Source organism: Montipora foliosa, chromosome 2, assembly GCF_036669935.1.
Source record: "Montipora foliosa isolate CH-2021 chromosome 2, ASM3666993v2, whole genome shotgun sequence".
Taxonomy (NCBI): Eukaryota; Metazoa; Cnidaria; class Anthozoa; order Scleractinia; family Acroporidae; genus Montipora; species Montipora foliosa.
The window spans coordinates 19501750-19521742 of NC_090870.1; the positions used below are offsets into that span (position 1 = coordinate 19501750).

A 19993-nucleotide genomic window follows, 5' to 3' on the forward strand; every position below is an offset into this window, starting at 1 on the left:
ACAAAAAAGAAATGGTGATGATGAGGGAAGGAGAAACGATAAAATACTGTAGTGTGGGTCACTCGGTCTGTCATATTTATTTCGCTTCGTCTATTGAAACTCTCGATAAATAACGATGAAATGTGGACGCAAACTCTTTGAACGGCGAGAAGACTGCCAAGGAACATTAACCATTAAAGAGAAGGACAGATACTTGTTTATTTGCGCAATACATCGAAGCAGAAAGTCTACAAATACCCACTTTACCTTCAACTGCATAACATTTCAAATCGGTCAGTGCAAAACGCAGACTGCAGACCAAGGGTAAAATGTAGACTGAGGTTATAACGTAACTGTTGAAAAAGCCCAAACCCCTTAGAAATGCTAACCTTAGGTCTAATGAGTTTGGACTTTTCCAACAGTTAAATTATAACCTCAGTCTGCATTTTCCCCCCGGTCTGCAGTCTGCGTTTTACACTGACCGCATTTCAAATTCCGTTTTCCGTGAATCTTCGATTCTATCCTTGTGTTACATGATGGGGGTATGGGGGTGGGGGGGGGGGGGGGGTGGGGTAAAGATCACGTTTCACATAAACTAAATCGGGCTGCTCGCGTTTCACGTGCTAAAAAGCCGCATTTTCAAGAGTAACGGACAAAATGATTTGGCTATTTCGAGGAGGTGAGAACAGTTTAATAACTGAGGCCTTGGACTTACCTCTTATGGCCACAAAACAGCCCTAAGGACCTTTTTTAAGATACGTCCCCATCGTGTTCTCGGATGGGCACTGGACATGTGACTTCGAAGACTTCCGAAACCTCCGCCATATTGAAACTGTTCCCACAAGACCCTGGGCACTGTGGAAAACAGGGGAGACCTGGGGGAAGGTTCATCCCCAGGTTCTTTGACCTTTGACAGGAAGTCAGGGTTGATAAGGATTCAGTACGGCGGCCACCAGCTATGTCCGGAAATGGAGTTGATAGCTCTTCATTTTTATGCTTATAGATAATTCTTTTTCAGGGACAAAAGAAGCAAATTCACATTTCACAAAACAAAAAAACTCTTCAATCACGCTTCACATTAATGAATAAAATCACGATTCACGATGCAAGAAAAACGAAATTAACGTTTCACGAGAAATAAAAGGGTCCGATCACGGCTCACGAAAATAACCTATACCCCCCTCTTGTATGTGAACATCGGCAGATACTAGCTTTAATGATAACTGGTTCCTGGTTATTAGTACGACATTTTATTAGTACGACTCACCAGTGCGAAGATTGTTCATTACTCATTACGTCTTAGAAAGATAATTTTGGATTTTTCAACAATATGTCGCTCTTGAGATAGTCAAAACTATGATATTTATGATCCATTTCCTTCGCTTTTGTGTTTGTCAGCATTATTTTTTGCTATATTTCAGGTTCACGCGTTCACAAGTTTGTTTTTGCATCTCATATATGTTAAGATTTTCAATTACGGCATCTGTTTTGATTGGCCACTCTACCTCACTGTGTAAATAGTTCACCCTGAAGGGTGAATCATCCAACAAAAATTGCCTATTTGAACCTTACGGCGCCTGTTCACTCCTCTTGCTAACATGAATGCACCAATTAGAGACGCTTTTGGTTGTTCTTCACGAAAAACCAACGAGAGCACACTTTGTTTCAGGGTTCCCCAGGGCTCTTCTCTCCCTCAGTCAAGAGAAGAGCTCTGGGGTCGAGATTGGCAAAGGAACATTAAGGGGGTGACACTTAACTACAGAAAGACAATGGTTGCTAAGGAAGCTTTTTAGTCAAGAGCCCTACAAAAAGGTTGCATTGATGGTTCTTTGAAGTGACTTTTTCAATGGAAATCTCAATCTACACCATGAAATCTGGAACGGATCATGAAACATGCTGTATATTGTTGCATTTTATAGATGCAAAAGGGACAGGTGAAAATAATCACCAACCGGTGTTTTCGCCTCCTTTGAACTTTTTACGAGGATGTTAAAGGCCTATGAAAGTACCAGAGGATAACCATTTTGCTAGGAAAGAATAAACTCATTGTAAACTGACCTCTTCAGCTTTCACGTTTTGTTTTTCCCACTTCAGACCACTTGATGTTACTCTAGAGAACAGTTTCTTTCAAATGTCGTCTTATGCACGTGCTTATGGAGAATTCCCTCGAGAACATCACGTGGTCTGCAATGGGAAAACGTGCAAGCTAAAAGAGGTCAATTCGTATTTGATTGTTATCGTAAAGGAATGCTTCGCTGTTCGACGAGCAAATGTCTCTTCGCATTCATTTTTAACACACATAGCACAGTGACACCTTAAGTCTTTCACTGAACAATGGCTAGGGAACACATGCTTACTGCAGCGAGGGGGGGGGGGGGGGTGGCTGTAACATTTAATACATCGGGGGGCATTACTTTTTCATTCCTTTTTGCATACTGGAAAAGTAGTGGAGGAGTTATTAGAGTTCAAATATAAATACTGACATTGGAATAAAACTGATAAATTTATCAACTCTAAGGTGTTCTGATCTATGAACTGTTGCTTTCCTATCTGTCATGCAGTGGGAAAGGAATGCCTCTTTTATATATGTTAAAGCAGTGATACTTTATTTGCACTAGGATTTAGAAAATATCCTGCAAAGGTTGGTCAAGACAACGTGAACATAGGCGTTGTTGAGACATAGACAACGCCTATGTTCACGTTGTCTTGACCAACCTTTGCAGGATATTTTCTATTTTAAAGTTTTTTTATGGTGTGGTCACGATCTATTTTGATCCAACGTAGAGCAAGTTTTGATCGTACACGGTTCTTGCAGTGGTTTAATCCTTAAAAAGTTATACTAGGATTTAATAAAACAGGAAAGTTTTTTTAAAAGTTGCAAAAGTAGCACTATAATGTTATTCAATGAAAAAGGAAGATGCCAACGTTATCAAACATGGCATCATAATTTAGCATAAGAATGAGGAATCTCCCAATTCATGCAAAGACGACACAAGGACTCTTCAAATGAGAGTCATTTGAAGTGATGTTTCACGGTACCGGCGGCGGAAGAAATCCAACGAGTAAACTAGGTATGAGGGAATCAATGGGAGGAGACCTTTTTCAAGGGACAAGGGGGTTAGCCTTAATAATATTATTATGCGAGGGGGGGAGGGGGTTGAAATTAGTTTTTGCTTAATGAGAGGGGGGGGGGGGGTATGACTTTGTTTTGGGTAATATTCACTTATTTCCCAGCCCCCCAGTCCAGGTAATTATTGCACAGTCCCTAAATTGGAAGTGGCCGGTATCCGTGTTCTTGGTGCTGACGAAATCACACAGTCCTTGGGTAAAAAGTTCTCGTTTTGACCCAAAAGCCTCGTTTTCGTGCCTCCTTAAACTAATCAGGGGAAAATTTTTCCCAAAACATTTCTTATTTTAGCTAGATTGCACAACACTGTTAGTTATCAATAATTTAATTGTTTAATATAAAAATTTATGTACTTTTAACTTTATAGATGAATTTAATTTTATCTAGGGGACTTATAATAGGGAATCTTTACTTTGCCGAGAAATAACACGACCTCATAAAGATTTTGTATGCATTGTGATTAGAATTTACCATTCGTAGACCCATGTGTACGTTGTTACAGTGGTGAATCGCTTTTTGGATTTAGTTCCTTTCCTGGAAACCTTTTCTTTCCCTTTTGATTCATCTCTGTTAAAAACACCCTTTTTTTTGCGAAAGCCTTTCTCTTTGGAACCCGTCGCATGGTGGAGAACTTTTCCTTTCTTGGAGAATACTCGTGTACTTGTCTCCCTCAAAACATTAGTGGGGAATGTTCCACTTTTGGGGGGGGGAGGGTCATTAAGATCATTTGAGGGGTCACCCAGATGCCAGCAGAGGCCGTTTGGCTCACACGTTCACTCGTCTAATTATTTTGTAATGTCCTGTCCCAATTTGAGGTCTTTTAGTTTTTTTGAGCTTTGGTAATAAATTCAGTTTAAAGATAACAAAACACACTCTTGAATAAAATACACTCGTTTCTTCTTTAAATAAATAGTCTGCAAAATAACTAACTGCAAATTGCTCTGACGGACGTTTTCCTGCATGTCATGCATGTCTTGCAGTTGCACTAAGCAACCGTTTATTGCACACACTAGGGAAGGACTGAAGATGTTGTTTCCGCTTCATAATTCCTCTTCTTTTCAGTCTAATCTGATGCCAGGCCAAGACATTTTTTGGCTTTACGTTTACACCAAAAAGTACAGTAAAACCCGGGAGTTAACAGTAAAAGACAAGCCAAAAGACAAATGAAGTAAAAAGAACCATAGTTTTTATATATAACTCTGAATCGAATTCTCATCGAAAGATCAATGACAATCGATCGTAAAAACACGAAAATTTCTGCAGTCTTTGACTTTCATGATGTTCTGTTCAAAAGAAAGGAATTGATCACGTGCTAGGCAACGATAAAAGTGCACATGATCAACTTGTGTCAACTGAATGAACTATGGGAAAGAATGTTAATCGTTCGTCGTTTTTAAAGTAAAACAACGTACTTTTTAGCCAAGAAACTTCCGTCTTTGGTTTTTTAATTTTATTGTAATATTTAACTGAATATTTACATTCATCTGTCGAAAAATCTTCGAGATAAAGGAGCTATGTTACGCAAATGATGTAATTTCATGACACTCAAAATTCGCAAAAAGCATGAGTTTCATGTAACAATCTTCGCACTAACAAGTCGTAGCAATAAATTGGATTAACCAGGAAGTTAAAAAAATATTGGTGGCTTCCCAAATAAACTTCCTTTTACAATATAATGACAAAACAGATATTTAAAAACTTGCGGCTACCTATTAATCATGTCAGAGAGGAAAAAAATCCTGTCTCCTCGCATATCACATTTCAACGCACGTATGCAAATTTGTTAAGCTCGAATATTACACAACATGGTGGATGCATAAAGACCACCTTTTCAATGTATTGAAACAAACAATATATTGGCTATAAGAGGCAAAAACCCCTTCCTATTTCTTTGCGTGCGCGAAGACAAGAAACTCAATCGTGTCAAATTACCATACGCAACAAAATAAATTTCAGGATCAAACTCTTTCCTGAAGAACCTTTTCCTTGAATAATGAAGCACAAAATAATAATTATTGGCTGTCACATGTCCAATTATTTTTTTACCTAAAGACTGTGCAGAGTCTGCTTCGAGAAATTCAAATGTAAGATGAACTATGGTAAACGGTCTTGTGGTTTAATAGGTAGTAGGCCATGTAGGCCATAAGTGCGACAGAAACTCAAGTCACTTAATACTTACAGATTTTCTAGTCAATCAGACTAGGCGGCAAAAATCAGCCAGAGCAAATGCGACAGCCGTCTTCGATGCTTCAGCAAACGTATTTGTTTGCTTTCACACGGGGAATCGTTTAATTTAGTATAAGCCGACGAAACTTTCAGATGTTGCTCAATACACGTAGCAAGGCTTTTTCACATCAACAATTACCGCTGTTGGGGTGTACGCTTTCGAGGGGGATGAACTAGACACATGTCTAGACTTGAGAACACATATAAAAATAAAAAAACCGAAGCTTACATCGGAAAATTAAAATTTTAAGAAAAAAGTTGGCCGGCGAAAACAAAATGTGGATAGATTCCTCAAACGTGATAACCTGACTGCGCATGCTATATTGTCTGTTGGGGTCTTCAGGCGGGATCTTCAGGCATATGAATATTGGTCTTGGTGACATTCGCTTCATACGGAAATCTCAGTCAACTAGTCCAAAATATCATTATATTGGAGCGAGAAAACTGAATCAAGCCATATATAGACGACTTTCACTGTTATGCGCTAATAAACGTACCTTGAAATGTGGTTAAATTTTGTTAGCGGTATAGAAACTACTGAAACGATTTACTCTTACCATTTGATGGAAATGTATAAATCGATCGTTTGCTCAGTTTGAAGTTGTAACAGGGATTTCGTAGAAAGCCGCGGTAGACAGATTAAACTTGATTTCCAGGCATTTATTTTACAGCAATGAGCGCGGGATAGCATTTCAAGCTCTCTTTCGCTTTGTAAAACTACTGCATATAACTCACATATAAAACCCTTTTTAACGACCCCGAGGTATAAATCTGTTCAGAGGTGGAGCCAATATCCATACAATTTAGCCTCTGGATTAAGATTCAAATCTACAAAGTATTGGTCTCCTCGCCTGTGTTTTTCTTCTTTACATCAAGTACATTTAGTCATCCGGAGAAATCCTTGACTATTGCTACGTACGTCATAGCCTCGTTTGCATACACAAAACAAAAGAGAGCGGATTTCAATTTAAATTTGCCTATTTTTGAAGCGTTATTGTTGGCTATTTAAACGCATTTAGTCCAAATGAGTGGTCAAGTATGACAATACAGGAAAAGAACTTTCGATTCAGAGAAACCTTTCCTAGACCGTACTTTCCCTTTAATTTGTTTCGCTTGCTCTTCTGACTTCTGCATAGCCGTGTATTGGTTTGTGGCCATGAGGTAGGTTAATGCCGCAGCAGATTTGACTGACTGACCCGTCCTCAATAAACTTTCACATTAAACTCGAATTGAAATGGAGTGTCTCTTGAAAAGGAAATTAAGGAAGCATAAATTTGATAAAACAAAATATTTTCCAAAATTCTGGGTGATTTCATTTTTCACTGGGATTTTCTCCATCGCTACAAAGTGAGGTACTTGCAGAGCTTTCCCTATAAATTTATGTGCGCAATAAAATAGCCCTTATCAGCGGTTTTGCCACATAAACGAAGCTAAGGGGTCATTTTGTATTGAATTGACCTTTAAGCCTCTCTTGCATGTAGTTTTAAACAAAAGAAAATGTGCCTGCAGGTTCAAGTCCAATAAAGTCCTTTGAATTTTACTAATTCCTTTGCCGAGAAATAACACGACCTCATAAAGATTTTGTATGCATTGTGATTAGAATTTACCATTCGTAGACCCATGTGTACGTTGTTACAGTGGTGAATCGCTTTTTGGATTTAGTTCCTTTCCTGGAAACCTTTTCTTTCCCTTTTGATTCATCTCTGTTAAAAACACCCTTTTTTTTGCGAAAGCCTTTCTCTTTGGAACCCGTCGCATGGTGGAGAACTTTTCCTTTCTTGGAGAATACTCGTGTACTTGTCTCCCTCAAAACATTAGTGGGGAATGTTCCACTTTTGGCGAACTTTCCCTTGTCCAAGAATTCTTCTTTAGTGAAACGAGCAGGGTTTGGCCATGTGTGAGGGCAGCCAAATTTGACGTTGGTGTCATCATTATCACTACATCTCCACCAAAGTTCAAAGGATTTGCTGAAAAGCAAAGGATCATTTTCGAAAAATTTGTAAGCGCTTATTAATCCGTGTCTATTTTTATAAGTGAGGCCTGCTTCATCTGCGTGAAATGTTCCTCGATTAAAATAATATGATGACAAGAAAAAGTCTTCAGTGCCAGATGAGAGCCATGTTGTATCTTTGCTGTCATCAATGAATGCACGCATACAACCTTCCAGAAAGACGAGATCTTGGCTTCGGGCAGCTAAAGTCACCATAAACACTGCCCCTGCAGAACGACTGATATTTGCCATTGATAGAAACTCAAATGGCTTCATCAAAACGTTTTCGTTTTTATAAAGCTTAAGTCTTGTATGTTTTGGAAGCAACAGATCGCCTAGTATCAAGGGATAATTCTCAACCCCACGAATAATGTACCATATATGTCCACAAGTTGGTCTTGTGGCAGTAATCTTGAAGCATTTGCCAAACGGTACTCTAAACGTGTTGTAAATTCCGCCATTAGCTGTATGACCGAGTCGCTTTGTAACCCAAGGGATCTCGGGAAGTTCTTGTGTTTGGTTGAACCCTATACCATGTGCCAAAAAGAGTTGGAAATCCAAACTTGCTTGGGTGTCATTGTCGATGTAAATTCGTATCCTGGTGTCTTGATCCATTGTCCCATGGCCGGTGAACCATTGCTCAGTAATTACTCCCGGCTGTCCGGTGTTGTGTTCGTATAGAGTCTTTTCTATATCCGGATACACAAAACCATTTTTAATGGCAAATGAGAATGACTTCATGCCTGGATTAACCGGAATCAGTGCAACAGCCACTCTCAAAAGAAGAAAAAGCAATAGATTTCGCATCGTTTTTTGTGTCCAACCGTTGCAAAGCTTTCGCTATTTTAATTAAATTTACGGCGGAGGTACCGACCACGACACGTTATTTAAGAAGATTTAAGAAGAAAGCCTCTTACACTTCAAAATATACAAAGCAGTTCCGCCCGCAAATAGAAACAATGAGGCACTAGAAACAATGAAGCAACGGCATATAAAAAATTAAATTCAGGTATCTAGCTTTACTCCGATCCGCAGGGGCTGTGATTTTTCGCACAGCGATTAACACCCACTTGGAAAGATCCGTGGAGTTCAATTCGAGATCACCGATCGAAGACGGGGGATAATTGCTGCCTTGAGTTTTCACAAACAAACCCCCTTGTGGTCACCATCAAACGCTCTTTGTCAGACGCTGAGTGCTTGGTTGGCCACCAGTTTCTGGTGGCCATAACAGACCTTTTGTTCTTCTTCTAAAGAAAATTTCCATTTATTAGTGTCAATATTTGTTCCGTGTATTCAGTGAATTGTGATCATAGCAGCAAGTGAAGCTTCTTGAGAAGTTGCAAAGAAAAAAAGAACCAGTCTTGAATGGGACTCGAACGAGACTCGAACTCAGATGGTAGAGCAAGTGCAGCGGAATCATGGGTTCGAGTCTTAGTAAAGCCTAGATTTCCTGCGAGCTTGTTCTCTGGGGGATAAGAGTACCGCGCGGCTCTGGGGACAATAACTCGAATGTGCAATTCAGGAATAGCGATGACCAATTTCGCTTAGAATAGTTGTTTCATTGTGGTCAATATACTCTCATTAGCACCGGGCTTCATTTCCTTGAAAGATGCGAAAAGACAAGCAATTCCTTCCTTTGACATTCATTGGCAGAAAAGGCCTTTTACATTTTTGTCCAAATAAAATTCGTTATCACGAAACGACAATCTATGACACAATTTGCTTAAGTCCAAACAATCTTTTGCATTATTAAACAACCATTTTCCTGAAGGCCTCATTCTTTTGTGTGACTATGAGACAAACATTAATGGATCTTTAGGACGGTGCCACCTGATGAAAAGAAAATATTCCCCGGGTTATGACTACGCAGAAAAGTATATCTTAGTTTGGGCTATTGGAATGTGAAATGAAAATAGGGGGTAACCGTGCCTTTTTCGGAGATAATTAGGTTAGTTTTTTGAAAAAGTGGACACCTTTGCTTAATTAAACAAAGATACGCAAGTTTTTTCACAGTTTTTATCGGTACAAACCTTAGGAACAGGAACGTCAAAGATCTTTAAAATGAATAGCCAATTGCAACCGGATGATTCTATGAATGCGTTTTAAATCACAAAAGCATGAAGAAAGAGTCATTTTGGAGCCTAACAGTCCCTCTCTGTAGTTACTAAAACTGAAGAGCCCTTTATCAATTTTTTACGGCACCAAAAATTGATCCCGACTTCAATGCATGGGCCTCAAACGTTCATTTTATATAATAGACTATAGTAGTCATCTCAGATAATTTAAGTGCGTTCTACAATCGCTAGCTTTGAAAGCAAGGCGATGGAAAGAAACAATCTTTTTTCTATCGACCACTTATTTATTTATCTAAAAGGTTTCTACAATTGGCTTTTGCGTGATGGGATCAAGTTGACAGTTGGCCACCGGGTGAGTAAGTAATTTGACTCATAGGCCTGGTCGCTAAACCGAATCGAAAAGGTTGGCGCACGAGGGATTTTGGATGGATCTCGACAAAAAAAAACAGGTTATTATTCAGGAATAATTCCCTCCTCACGTTAATGAGCCCCTGAAACCTACAATGGATGTTTTCGGTTACTATCTGCCGTGGTCCAAAATCGATCGGAGCCTTTGAAACTGGGGTAGAAATCCGTTCGCGAGGTGATTTTGACATCATCTTTGGATCAATATAGTGTCATGAACAACTGAGCACGTACTTTGTACTATTTATTTTAGTTTTTCCAGACAGCCGTACCGTATTTTCTTCCTTGTCTTGCAACAAGAATACAGTCTACCAGCTCGTCTCTGAAGTTATAGGGGATTTTGTGAACAAACAGTTTCATTTTCATTTTTTCGCCGAGGGCCCACTGCAGGGCTTGAAAAGAGATCCAACATAGATCTCGTTTCCAGAATCCTTTACAAGAATTTTTGCTCACATGAAAACGCCACATCAAAGCGCGTGGTATCCACTCTGGCTGTTTCCCTTGGATTCCACCTGGGGCCAGCGGATACTGATGTAAGGTTCCATACAACGATTCATCTGGGATTTAAGTATCCTTTAAAAATTCAACAAAGTCCTTTCCAATCTGGCTGTGCAGTACAAAGTTAACAAATTCTCGTATCGCAATAATGTGTCGCTCCCTTAAAAACTTTTATGTTGTGAGGCGGAGGGGATTTCTTTCGTCCTCTAACGAACCTATTGTTGATAAAACGGTGGACGAAATTCGTGCGAGCCCATAATATTTTTTTTCCTGATTCAGTTACAGGAACACTTTTAATATTGTTGTGGTTTCGAAGAGTTTGCAATGCTCTCACAATTTCGTTGTTATCGTAAAGTGGAAAATCTTGTCCAACTAAACTGATGTAATATTTCCATTTCACAGGAGACTGTAAAAGCTCTTCCATAAAATTGAGCTGAGCTTGAACCAAACTAAAATGTCCCCAAAAAACGCTTGTCTTATTGGTGGCGACAAATACATTTGGAATACAGCGTATCATAGCCTTTATGGCTGTAAGCAAGATCTCTGGGGATTTTGCGTCGATATGAATGCAGTACACATTGTTGGGCATATAGATTGCTTGAAGAATTCTCTCAACCAAACGTGCACTTTTGTGTATTGTTATAGAATAAGCGATGGGGAGCTGCTTTTGTTCTTCGGACACAGGAGGATGGCCGAAACGGTTGCTTAAGACTTGAGCACAGTCCTGATTGGGCGTGTACTTGGCGCTAATTACTGAATCATGTGGTGACACTATAGAGTTACGCAAGCAACACATCAAAAACCTCTCAGACACACAATTGACTACAGAGCAGATCAATTTACTCTCTCGAAGTTTGAAATTCATTCCAACACCTGTCATGAAAGAAAACCAGATAAGGCGCCAGCTAATTTCAGACTTCAACCAATTTGCCAGAAGCATGCGCCTTCAATATATCTATCATGACCAAAATACTGAGCAACATCCATTTAACGTGAAATCCAGTTGGATTCCATCGATTCAACGGTCAGTTGCTCTTGAGACTTACTTAGAAGAAGTCAAAATAAAGCTTGCGGAAACTCCACTGGTTAAACCTAAAAATAATCTGCCACCCGGCGAGCAAAGAAAAGGAAAAGATTCATTTACGATGTATTTTGCTTGTGGGATACAAACAAAGAAGAAATAGAGCATTTCATTGAGCAAGCAAATTCGTACCACCCTACCATAAAGTTTACCGCTGAAGTCTCACAGTTAGAAACAACTTTCTTGGACACAACAGTCTATAAGGGAGAGAGATTCGAGAAAGAATCGATTCTCGACGTGCGCACACATTACAAACCTACTGAAACATTTCAGTACACAAACTACAATTAACAGTTGCCACCCAGCAGGCGTTAAAAAAGGCTTCGTTAAAGGAGAAGCTCTTAGGCTCCTGAGGACAAACTCTTCTAAAGTAATGTTTGAGGAGAACATTAAAAACTTTAGAACACGCCTGACATCGAGAGCTTATCCCAATAACCTGGTGGAAAAAATCCTCTCCGAAGTTAAATTCGCAGAAAGAAAAGAACGCTCTTACACAAAAATAGAGAGCGCACATGAAAATTCTACCCTTTGTGACACAATTTCATCCATCACTGCCATGTTTGAAAAATATTCTAACGGAAAAATGGCATTTAATACAAAACCAGTCACTACTAAGAGAGATATACAAGGAACCTCCCTTGATCTCTTATAGAAATGGGAAATCGCTTAAAGACATGCTTGTTTTAAGCAAAACGATACAGGCTTTTATCAACACAATGGGCACACAGCGGGAGTTGTGCAGGTCTGTCAACCCCATTTGAATTAATTTATGTCACCTTCAATTTGTCATTTCATTCAGTGTGAGGAAAACATGTCAGTACACTAGATGTCTTAAGTTATTAACAATAATATAGCAGTGCCTGGGGTAAGACCCCAAGAATATATTGAATAAGAATTGGACCTTCCTCCTGCATGAATTTTTTTTTCTTTACCTTCTTCTGTGCGTGAATTTTTTTTCTTGGCATTTTCGCTTGCATGAATTTTTTTTTGGTTTTTTCCCCACCCCCCCCCCCCCCCCCCCATCACGTTGGCGCTTGAAGATGAATTCCGCAGTAATAGGTAGCCATGTTTTGAACGTCAGAAAATATCTGTTTAGTCATTCTAGCGTAAAATGAAGTTTATTTGGGAAGCCAACAATAACTTTAACCGGTTCATGACTAACCCAATTTATTGCTCCGACTTACTAATGCGAAGATTGTTTACATTACTCATGACACGAAGATTTTTCAACAATATATCGCTTTGATCTGACCCAAAATCATTCAGATAGTAAAAAAATTCATATTTATTAACCATTTCCTTCGCTTTTGTATTTGTCATCATTATGGTTTGCGATTATTTAGGCTCACGTGTTTTTTTTTTGCAACTCATAGATGTTTACAATAGATTTTCAATTACAAACTCTGTTTTGATTGGCCACTCAACCTCATACACCTTATTTCAAAATGGCCGCCATTTTAGTATTCTTTTGTTTCCATGCAAATTGGCCCTTATGGCCTCATTCAAAGTTAAATATTCTTTTGAATTTTACGTTTGAAAGCGGGCCAATTTGCATGGAAATAAAAGAATACTAAAATAGCGGCCATTTTGGAATAAGGTGTATTGTGTAAATAGCTCACCTTGAAGTCAAAATAGATACTTTTCGTCTCTGAGGAAACACAAAAATTAATAGTGTTTTGTTTCCGGACTGAGCAGCTCCGGATGTGATGAGAAATATGCCAAATTCGGCCTCGATTCCCTAGCCTGCGTCTTCCATTGTAAGAATTACCAGGAGTACCTATTGGATTCCTCGGCTTTTTTGCTTTTTTTCGATTTTTTACGGCCTCATTCCTGGGAAATCCAGTTTTAGCCCCTTCAATACCACCTAACTCAGTGCCATCTGCTTTTGTTTAACATGTACCACAGGCAACCCAGTTTACGTTTACGGAGCGTCTAGTTTCTCATGCAAGACTTGCGATTAGCTGGAAAGGTCTGGTTTCGCTGGAAAACCTCAGCGTGTAAAAACGTCGCCGTTCCACAAATACAATGGAATTATACGCTCCCAGGTAGCCATGGCCTCCTGACCGAGTTGGAATGCACAGAAAACTCCGAAAGGAAAAAGAGCAATACATTCCTTTACCGTTCAACCCGCCTGGCTCTGTTTCGTTTTCCATAATTTTCATACCAATGATTAGATTCTTCACCCGAATCTGATGTTTAATTCTGTTTTGTTACACTGGTCATAGCTCAGGTTACTCTAGATCGATTGAGGAAACGACCTTGATTTAGACTTGAAACTTTTTTTTCTCTTTCGGTTACAGTAATCATCCAAATTGATTAACGTATTGAGCTGCGAGCGATTGGACTCACACCATCAAAGGTTTCGGTGAGCAATAACACTTCGCTGACCAATTTTTCCCTTCAGTCAATCGTTCTCTGCTAATCAGAGCTCTCACGTTCAAAAAATGGCTTGTTTTCTCGGATTTATCACATGTAGAATATACTAAAATGGCTTCTCTCGTGAGAAGGAAGTGATATATTACTACTCTGTCTCCTCATACAGGATAGACATTTTGTCATTTCGACACAGAATGCTAACCAGACGGCTGAGAAACTCTTGCATTGTATCTGGATTTGCACAGGCATTCATGTAACATAAACACTGATTATATTTTAGCTGAATAATCTCGTGCAAAAGACTGAATATTCGACCAGTGAATTTTCAAATTATGGAATTACCTTTAGTGTGCTTATTGGCAAAGCCTTGTTTGACTTGTTTGTCATCTGTGTCGTCATCATCTCCGCTGTTTCATTTGATGGATCTTTCGACTCTGTCTGCATCCTCTTTTCCAGGCCACTCAATGGTGCTATCTTTGAGTTCGATCGACGTATTTTTGGTTTGCTTGGGTTTGAATTCCGTGATTTCATTTTATAAAGGATGATTGATTGCATGAAAACCAAAGCAAGAGCCACAAGCAGAACAATTTTTGCAGCTGACGAAGCCATCAAAGTCCACTCCTTCAATTAAAATAAAACAGTACATCTAAAAAAATGTATCCGAGACATTAGTTTGTTTTTCCTCAAAAACACGAGATGGGGAAAAATTTGGGTCGCAATCTTACAACAGTTACTACAACGCGTTTTGATTCTGTGTGTGTGCTTAATGAAGAAAACATAAACTATAATCTTTGGAATCTTGAAACCGACCTGGCACTTCCAAGGCCAAAAACTAAGAAATGAAAGAAAAACCTTGCCCTTGTGTTCTACGGTGGATTTGTGGGATTTTTTGGCTTCGTTCGGTAGGCTCTCCCGACTGGAGTGTTTCGACTCGTTCCTTCTCTTTACCTGGGGAGACTGATGAGAAATTGGGGGTCCCCCAAAAACTTAGAGGTAAAAGGGTGGGGGTACCTTATATAATGAAAACAAAGACTGTCATTAGCCAATGAAATCACAATGTAACAAAATATAATATTCAAGTGCGTAAAATGGGGTTGACAGGCCTACATGACTCCCTTGTATGTGGTCTGGTTTCCTTTTCCTTTGTTATAATTTTGCTCTCTCGAGTACATATTTGAATGGATGCCTCTTTTAGGCGGTTCCAGTAAGATTTCATTTAGCAATGGTTTTTGTTCTATGAGACTTTAGATTTGGAAAACAGTTCGTCTTGATGATATGTTGTAAGTTTTTTGGTATCGATTTTTGCTACAGCAGGCCAGGGTTTTCGTTTTTGTTTGAGGCCGTTTGATTGTTCTATATAAAAAAATTACGGGGGAGGGGGGGGGGGGGCATGCCCCCAGACCCCCTAAGGTAGCTCGCTCTCGCAAGGTGCTTTCAGAAATATGTCCGCTACTTTACAAAACTGTCGAAAACTCAGTCTGTGCAGTAATGTGAATGCAACCTTTTGACCGCACGCTTTTGCATCAATTTAGTTATACTCTCAACCGATAGCCTTGTCAGTGGTAGAAGCGACTGATTCTGCTTTTGATGATTTGACTCGGGCTCTGGATCTCTTGGTTCTTGAGGGCCTGTTAGGTTGTGCCATGCATGTATCAGTGAGATAGCCGGCTTTCTAAAGGCTTTGTTTGCCTTGCTTTTTTTCTGCGTTTCTTAGCAGATCGCTATGCTTTGGAAGCGTTTTTCTGTTTTTGCGTTAATTTGTGTCATTCGTTCTTGGGACTTCTGCATCGTGTATTGGTTTGTGGCCATGCCGGTAGGTGGGGGTGTCTCAAATTTTAGGGATACCAAAAGGGGGTCCCTGAAAATGTTTAATGCAGCAAGTAGGGGTACTCCCAATCTTTTGTATAGTAGATAATTTATCAGCCCCCCCCCCCCCTTTTATTGTTTTGTTTGACCAATCCAGAAGCCTGTTCAATGAGGTACGAGGCGACCCCTATTTAACGGAAACACTTAGTCGTCAACATCGGTCGCGCAACTTGATATTGCCATCGCAACCGTATTCTGGAATGTCAAATTCTCAAATTTTCACGCTAAAACGGGCAACTCTCAGAATGTCAAGCGGTGTGGTGTGCCAAATTTATTATTCGGACAGGAAAAGTATGAATGTGTATAGTAATGTGATCTACTACAGGGGAGGGTTGAGGTGAGGGTGGGGGGCGGTAGGAAATTGGTTACTGCGTGATACGGGATTAAGAGATTTTGATTGTTCCTGACCAGTGAAAACACAAAATCATGAGAATCTATGAACTGTGAATTTTTGACTTCGAAATTTCCTGAAACGTGAACATGGGAAGTTTGTCACCATGATGCGTTTTTTCTACTTCATAATGTCCGTGAAATGTGCGCAGAAGAGCAACGGAGTTTCAGTAGAACAAATTTTAGGCTTTGAGATGATCGAGAAAGTGGCTCAAATTTGTCACTAACAAGAAAACACATTGAAATTTCACTTGCTTAAAAAGTTGGAGGGAATACGGAAAAACACTGAAGAAACTGAGAGCCTGAACCTTGGTTGATTTATTATTTATTATTATTTATTATTATTTATTAGCACATCACTCAAACCATACGATGAACAAGTCTTTTATGTGATCTCGTGGTTGCCCGGCTTACCCGGCCCGGCTAAGGCTGTTGAAATATAAGTGCTACACGTAACCCTTCGTTTTACTTGTACATGTTCATTGCCGTGACCTTGTAGCTCAGTCGGTAGAGCAACGGTGATCTAAACCGAAGGTCGTGGGTTCAATTCCCACCCTGGTCAGAGTTTTTCTCTGTCCTTGTGTGGGCCCTGTTCCATCAGTAGGGCTAACGCTCACATGGTTCATATGGGGTAGAAAACTGGCACTTTACTTTACACTCTAATCAGTTAAGTCTGTTTTATTTTAATATCGCTGACAGCAAGTACGTTTTATCAGCCTCAGTTTTCCTCTCTTGATCAAATGATTGGTAGTTGAATAAATGCTTATTTGAAAATAGTTCACCGAGTACACTTTGTTCTGATTGCTATTCTATTAATGTGATACTTCAGACTAGTAAAGCTGTTTTCAGAATGTACGAAGACCCATTGTTAAAAATTGCTCACGTTCCATATCGTAGAATTCATGAGAATCATTGCTTGTGTAACTTGGTGGATATTTCGTCCATAAAAGTATTCTAAACTATCTTATGGAGGGAGAGGATGTCTTGATGTGGAAATGTTGGATTCCATGTAGACCACTGCAAGTCTCTGTTAACAAAGCCAAGGAATTGTTCAAAACATTTCATAACGTACAAACCACAGTCATTGTTATTTGGTTGTGGTGGGACTGTAGGATACCTGATCTGCTCTACTTCCAAGGCCTTCTTTTCACTTTGTGGTATTTTAGCTGCCCACACATCTCTCAGGTATCTTGGTATCCTCAGTTCAACAGATTTGTGTTGCTGGTGAAGAGAATCAAATATCATCAATGAAATGTTTGGGCAGTCTTGACGATGACTAGAATCCAATGGTGATCATCGTATATAGGAATTACTAGATATTTCTTGGACAAAATGTCTGTGTTTTTCGTCCATTTCATTATTGCCTTTGGGTCGAATTGCGATAACTTCTTGTAAAAATAGAAATTATATAAATAGACTACCTTAATAATAAAGTATTCTCGTTTGTCTCACGATGTGTTCACTCAAGTTGTGATGTAAATCGCGACGTTTCGACTGCATACAGCTAGTCTTCATCAGGAGATGAGGTCGACTGGTTATGCGTCACCCTTTAAGCAGGATGCTCCGCTGTGATTGGTAAGTAAGTGAGTGAGTGAGTGAGTGAGTGACAGTAACAATAACAGTAAATCTTTATTGCGCCTTACTCTCCAAAGAAAGGCTCCTTTTCTCCAAAGGGAGGTATCGGTCTCGTTACAATAAAGGTGATGATATCTACTAGAATAACTAATTAACGAAAAGATCATACGATTACTTGTAATACAATTGGTATAACATTATTATTTTTAATTATTTTGCATTTAGGATGTCTTTTCTCTTCTGAAACATTAAATATGTGTATTTACCTACCATCTTTGGAGTGGTTTCGTTTTCTAGGGTAAGTAAATACCGTATGTTATCCTAATCATTAAGGCTTTTGAAAACAACATCGTGTGTTGAAGGGAGAGAATGGAGCTCATTTCTAATGTTATCTCACTCGTAGTGAGTGAATGAGTAAGTAAACTTTAGTAAACACGGAAAATCACCAGTTAAGCTAAAAAAAAAGGTAAAAAACGCTTTACAACTGTTTTACATGATTGCCGTGTGGGGATCCGATAGGTCAGATATCTGCTTGATTGTACGTTTGAACTGCCCAATAGAGTCAGCATTTCTTAAGTATTGGGGAAAATTGTTCCACAAACAGGCCCCGCTATAAGAGACACTCCGTTTCAAATAATTAGTAATTGGCTTGGACAGAGTAAGTTAATCTTTTAAATTTCTCAAGTTATATTCAGCATTTCGCTGACTGAAAAGACGTTGAAGTATTCCGGGGCAGGCAAGATCATGAATTGTTTTATACATAATTAGTGCTTTCTGTTTTCTACGTCGAAAAGACAGCTTCTCCCACTTAAGAGTATCGAGAAGGAGGTTGGAGCTCGTATCAAACGGTCATTTAGTAATTACCCTGGCTGCGCGATTTTGTAATTTTTGCAGCTTATCACTTGACTGGCCACTTAAGCAGTACTGACAGGACTGCAATAATCAAAATGCGGCAATATTAAAGCGTTATAAATTTGAAGTGCAGTATTAGATAAGATAAAGTGCCGTATTCGTTTTAAGGCTCCTATAGCTGAGGAAACTTTCCTGCAGAGTAAGTTTACCTTCTAAAGTTCTCAAGTTATATTCAGCATAAAAGGCGTCGAGAAGGTATTCCGGAGCAGGCAAGATCATGAATTGCTTTATACATAATTAGTGCTTTCTGTTTCAAAATGCGGCAATATTAAAGCGTTATAAATTTGAAGCGCTGTATTAGCTGAGATAAAGTGCCGTATTCGTTTAAAGGCTCCTTTAGCTGAGGAAACTTTCCTGCATATTTCGTCTACATGATTTGACCAAGAAAGCCGATCATCAGTGGTAAGACCCAGGGATTTAGTGTGATCTACTCTCCTGATCATTTTGTCATCAATTCCTATATCAACCTCGCCACATTGAGTGTTTAATCTCTGCCTAGATCCAATTATCATTAATTCGGTCTTAGCCACATTTAAACTCAACCTGAGCTCAGTAATTATTGCTAGTTTAAGGTCTGTTAAAGTTTTTGCAGTTAGGGCTATATTGGTATCGTCAGCAAACATTCTCGGGGAAGCTTCCCGAAGGCAGTTAAGAAGATCGTTAAGATACATTAAAAATAGCAAGGGACCTAATATGCTGCCTTGCGGAACCCCACAAGTAACAGTGCGAGGAGTTGACAGTCTTCCATTTACATTACATCTTTGGGTCCGATTGCTTAGGTACGATTGAAACCAAGTGATAGTTTCCTGGTCAGCCCCAAAGTATGACATCGTGCGTAAAATGATTTCATGGTCGATAGCGTCGAATGCCTTTTTAAGGTCAATGAAAACGACTGCATTCAGGAAGCCATTTGTCGCCTCAAGCAAAGCTGTAATGGTACTGTGTAAGGAACGCAACCCTGATTGGCAACTTTATAGCAGATTATTATCATTTAGGTAATGATAAAATTGGTCATAGACGAGTTTTACAAGCACTTTTGAGACTACAGGGATATTAACGGAGATGCCTTTTTAAAAGATCGGTGTCATCCTAGCCAATTTCCATTCAGTTGGATAGATTCCCGTGAGGATTGATTTTGTTAATATGTCTGTTGCAACAATTCTAGCTTCCATTTTTAATAGCTTACTAGGTATCTTGTCAAGGCCAGTGGCTTTCTCTTCATCGATTTTTTCCAAAAGGTCGAGAACAATGTCGACACTCGAAGTTTTTAGAGAAAACGAATTATCAGAGGGCGACAAGAATGGTTCAGCGTCAACTTCTTCAACCGGAATATCTTGAGCTAGCATTTTCGTAATGTTAGCATGAAGTGCTCATTGAAAGCTTCCGCCACATCATCGGCGTTATTTGTGGCTCTATTATTAGCTTGGATTTCCAAAATATTGGACGACTTACAACTATTCCGTGAGCTAATCTCGTTAATAAGATCACAAGTT

General features: G+C 39.3%; 1 protein-coding gene and 1 pseudogene across 1 annotated transcript; both read right to left on the bottom strand.

The window, feature by feature from the left end:
• Positions 1-4734: 4734 nt before the first annotated feature.
• Positions 4735-8317, bottom strand: LOC137990547 (uncharacterized). Its single transcript, XM_068835697.1, has one exon. The coding sequence runs from the start codon at positions 8127-8129 to the stop codon at positions 6936-6938; it is 1194 nt and encodes a 397-aa protein (XP_068691798.1). The 5' UTR covers positions 8130-8317; the 3' UTR covers positions 4735-6935.
• An 8605-nt stretch (positions 8318-16922) lies between these two features.
• LOC137991298 (uncharacterized) overlaps positions 16923-19993 on the bottom strand; it is a 4041-nt pseudogene continuing 970 nt past the window's right edge.

Coding starts and splice junctions, on each gene's coding strand:
- LOC137990547 (XM_068835697.1), bottom strand. CDS start 8,129: ATGCGAAATCTATTGCTTTTTCTTCTTTTGAGAGTGGCTGTTGCACTG.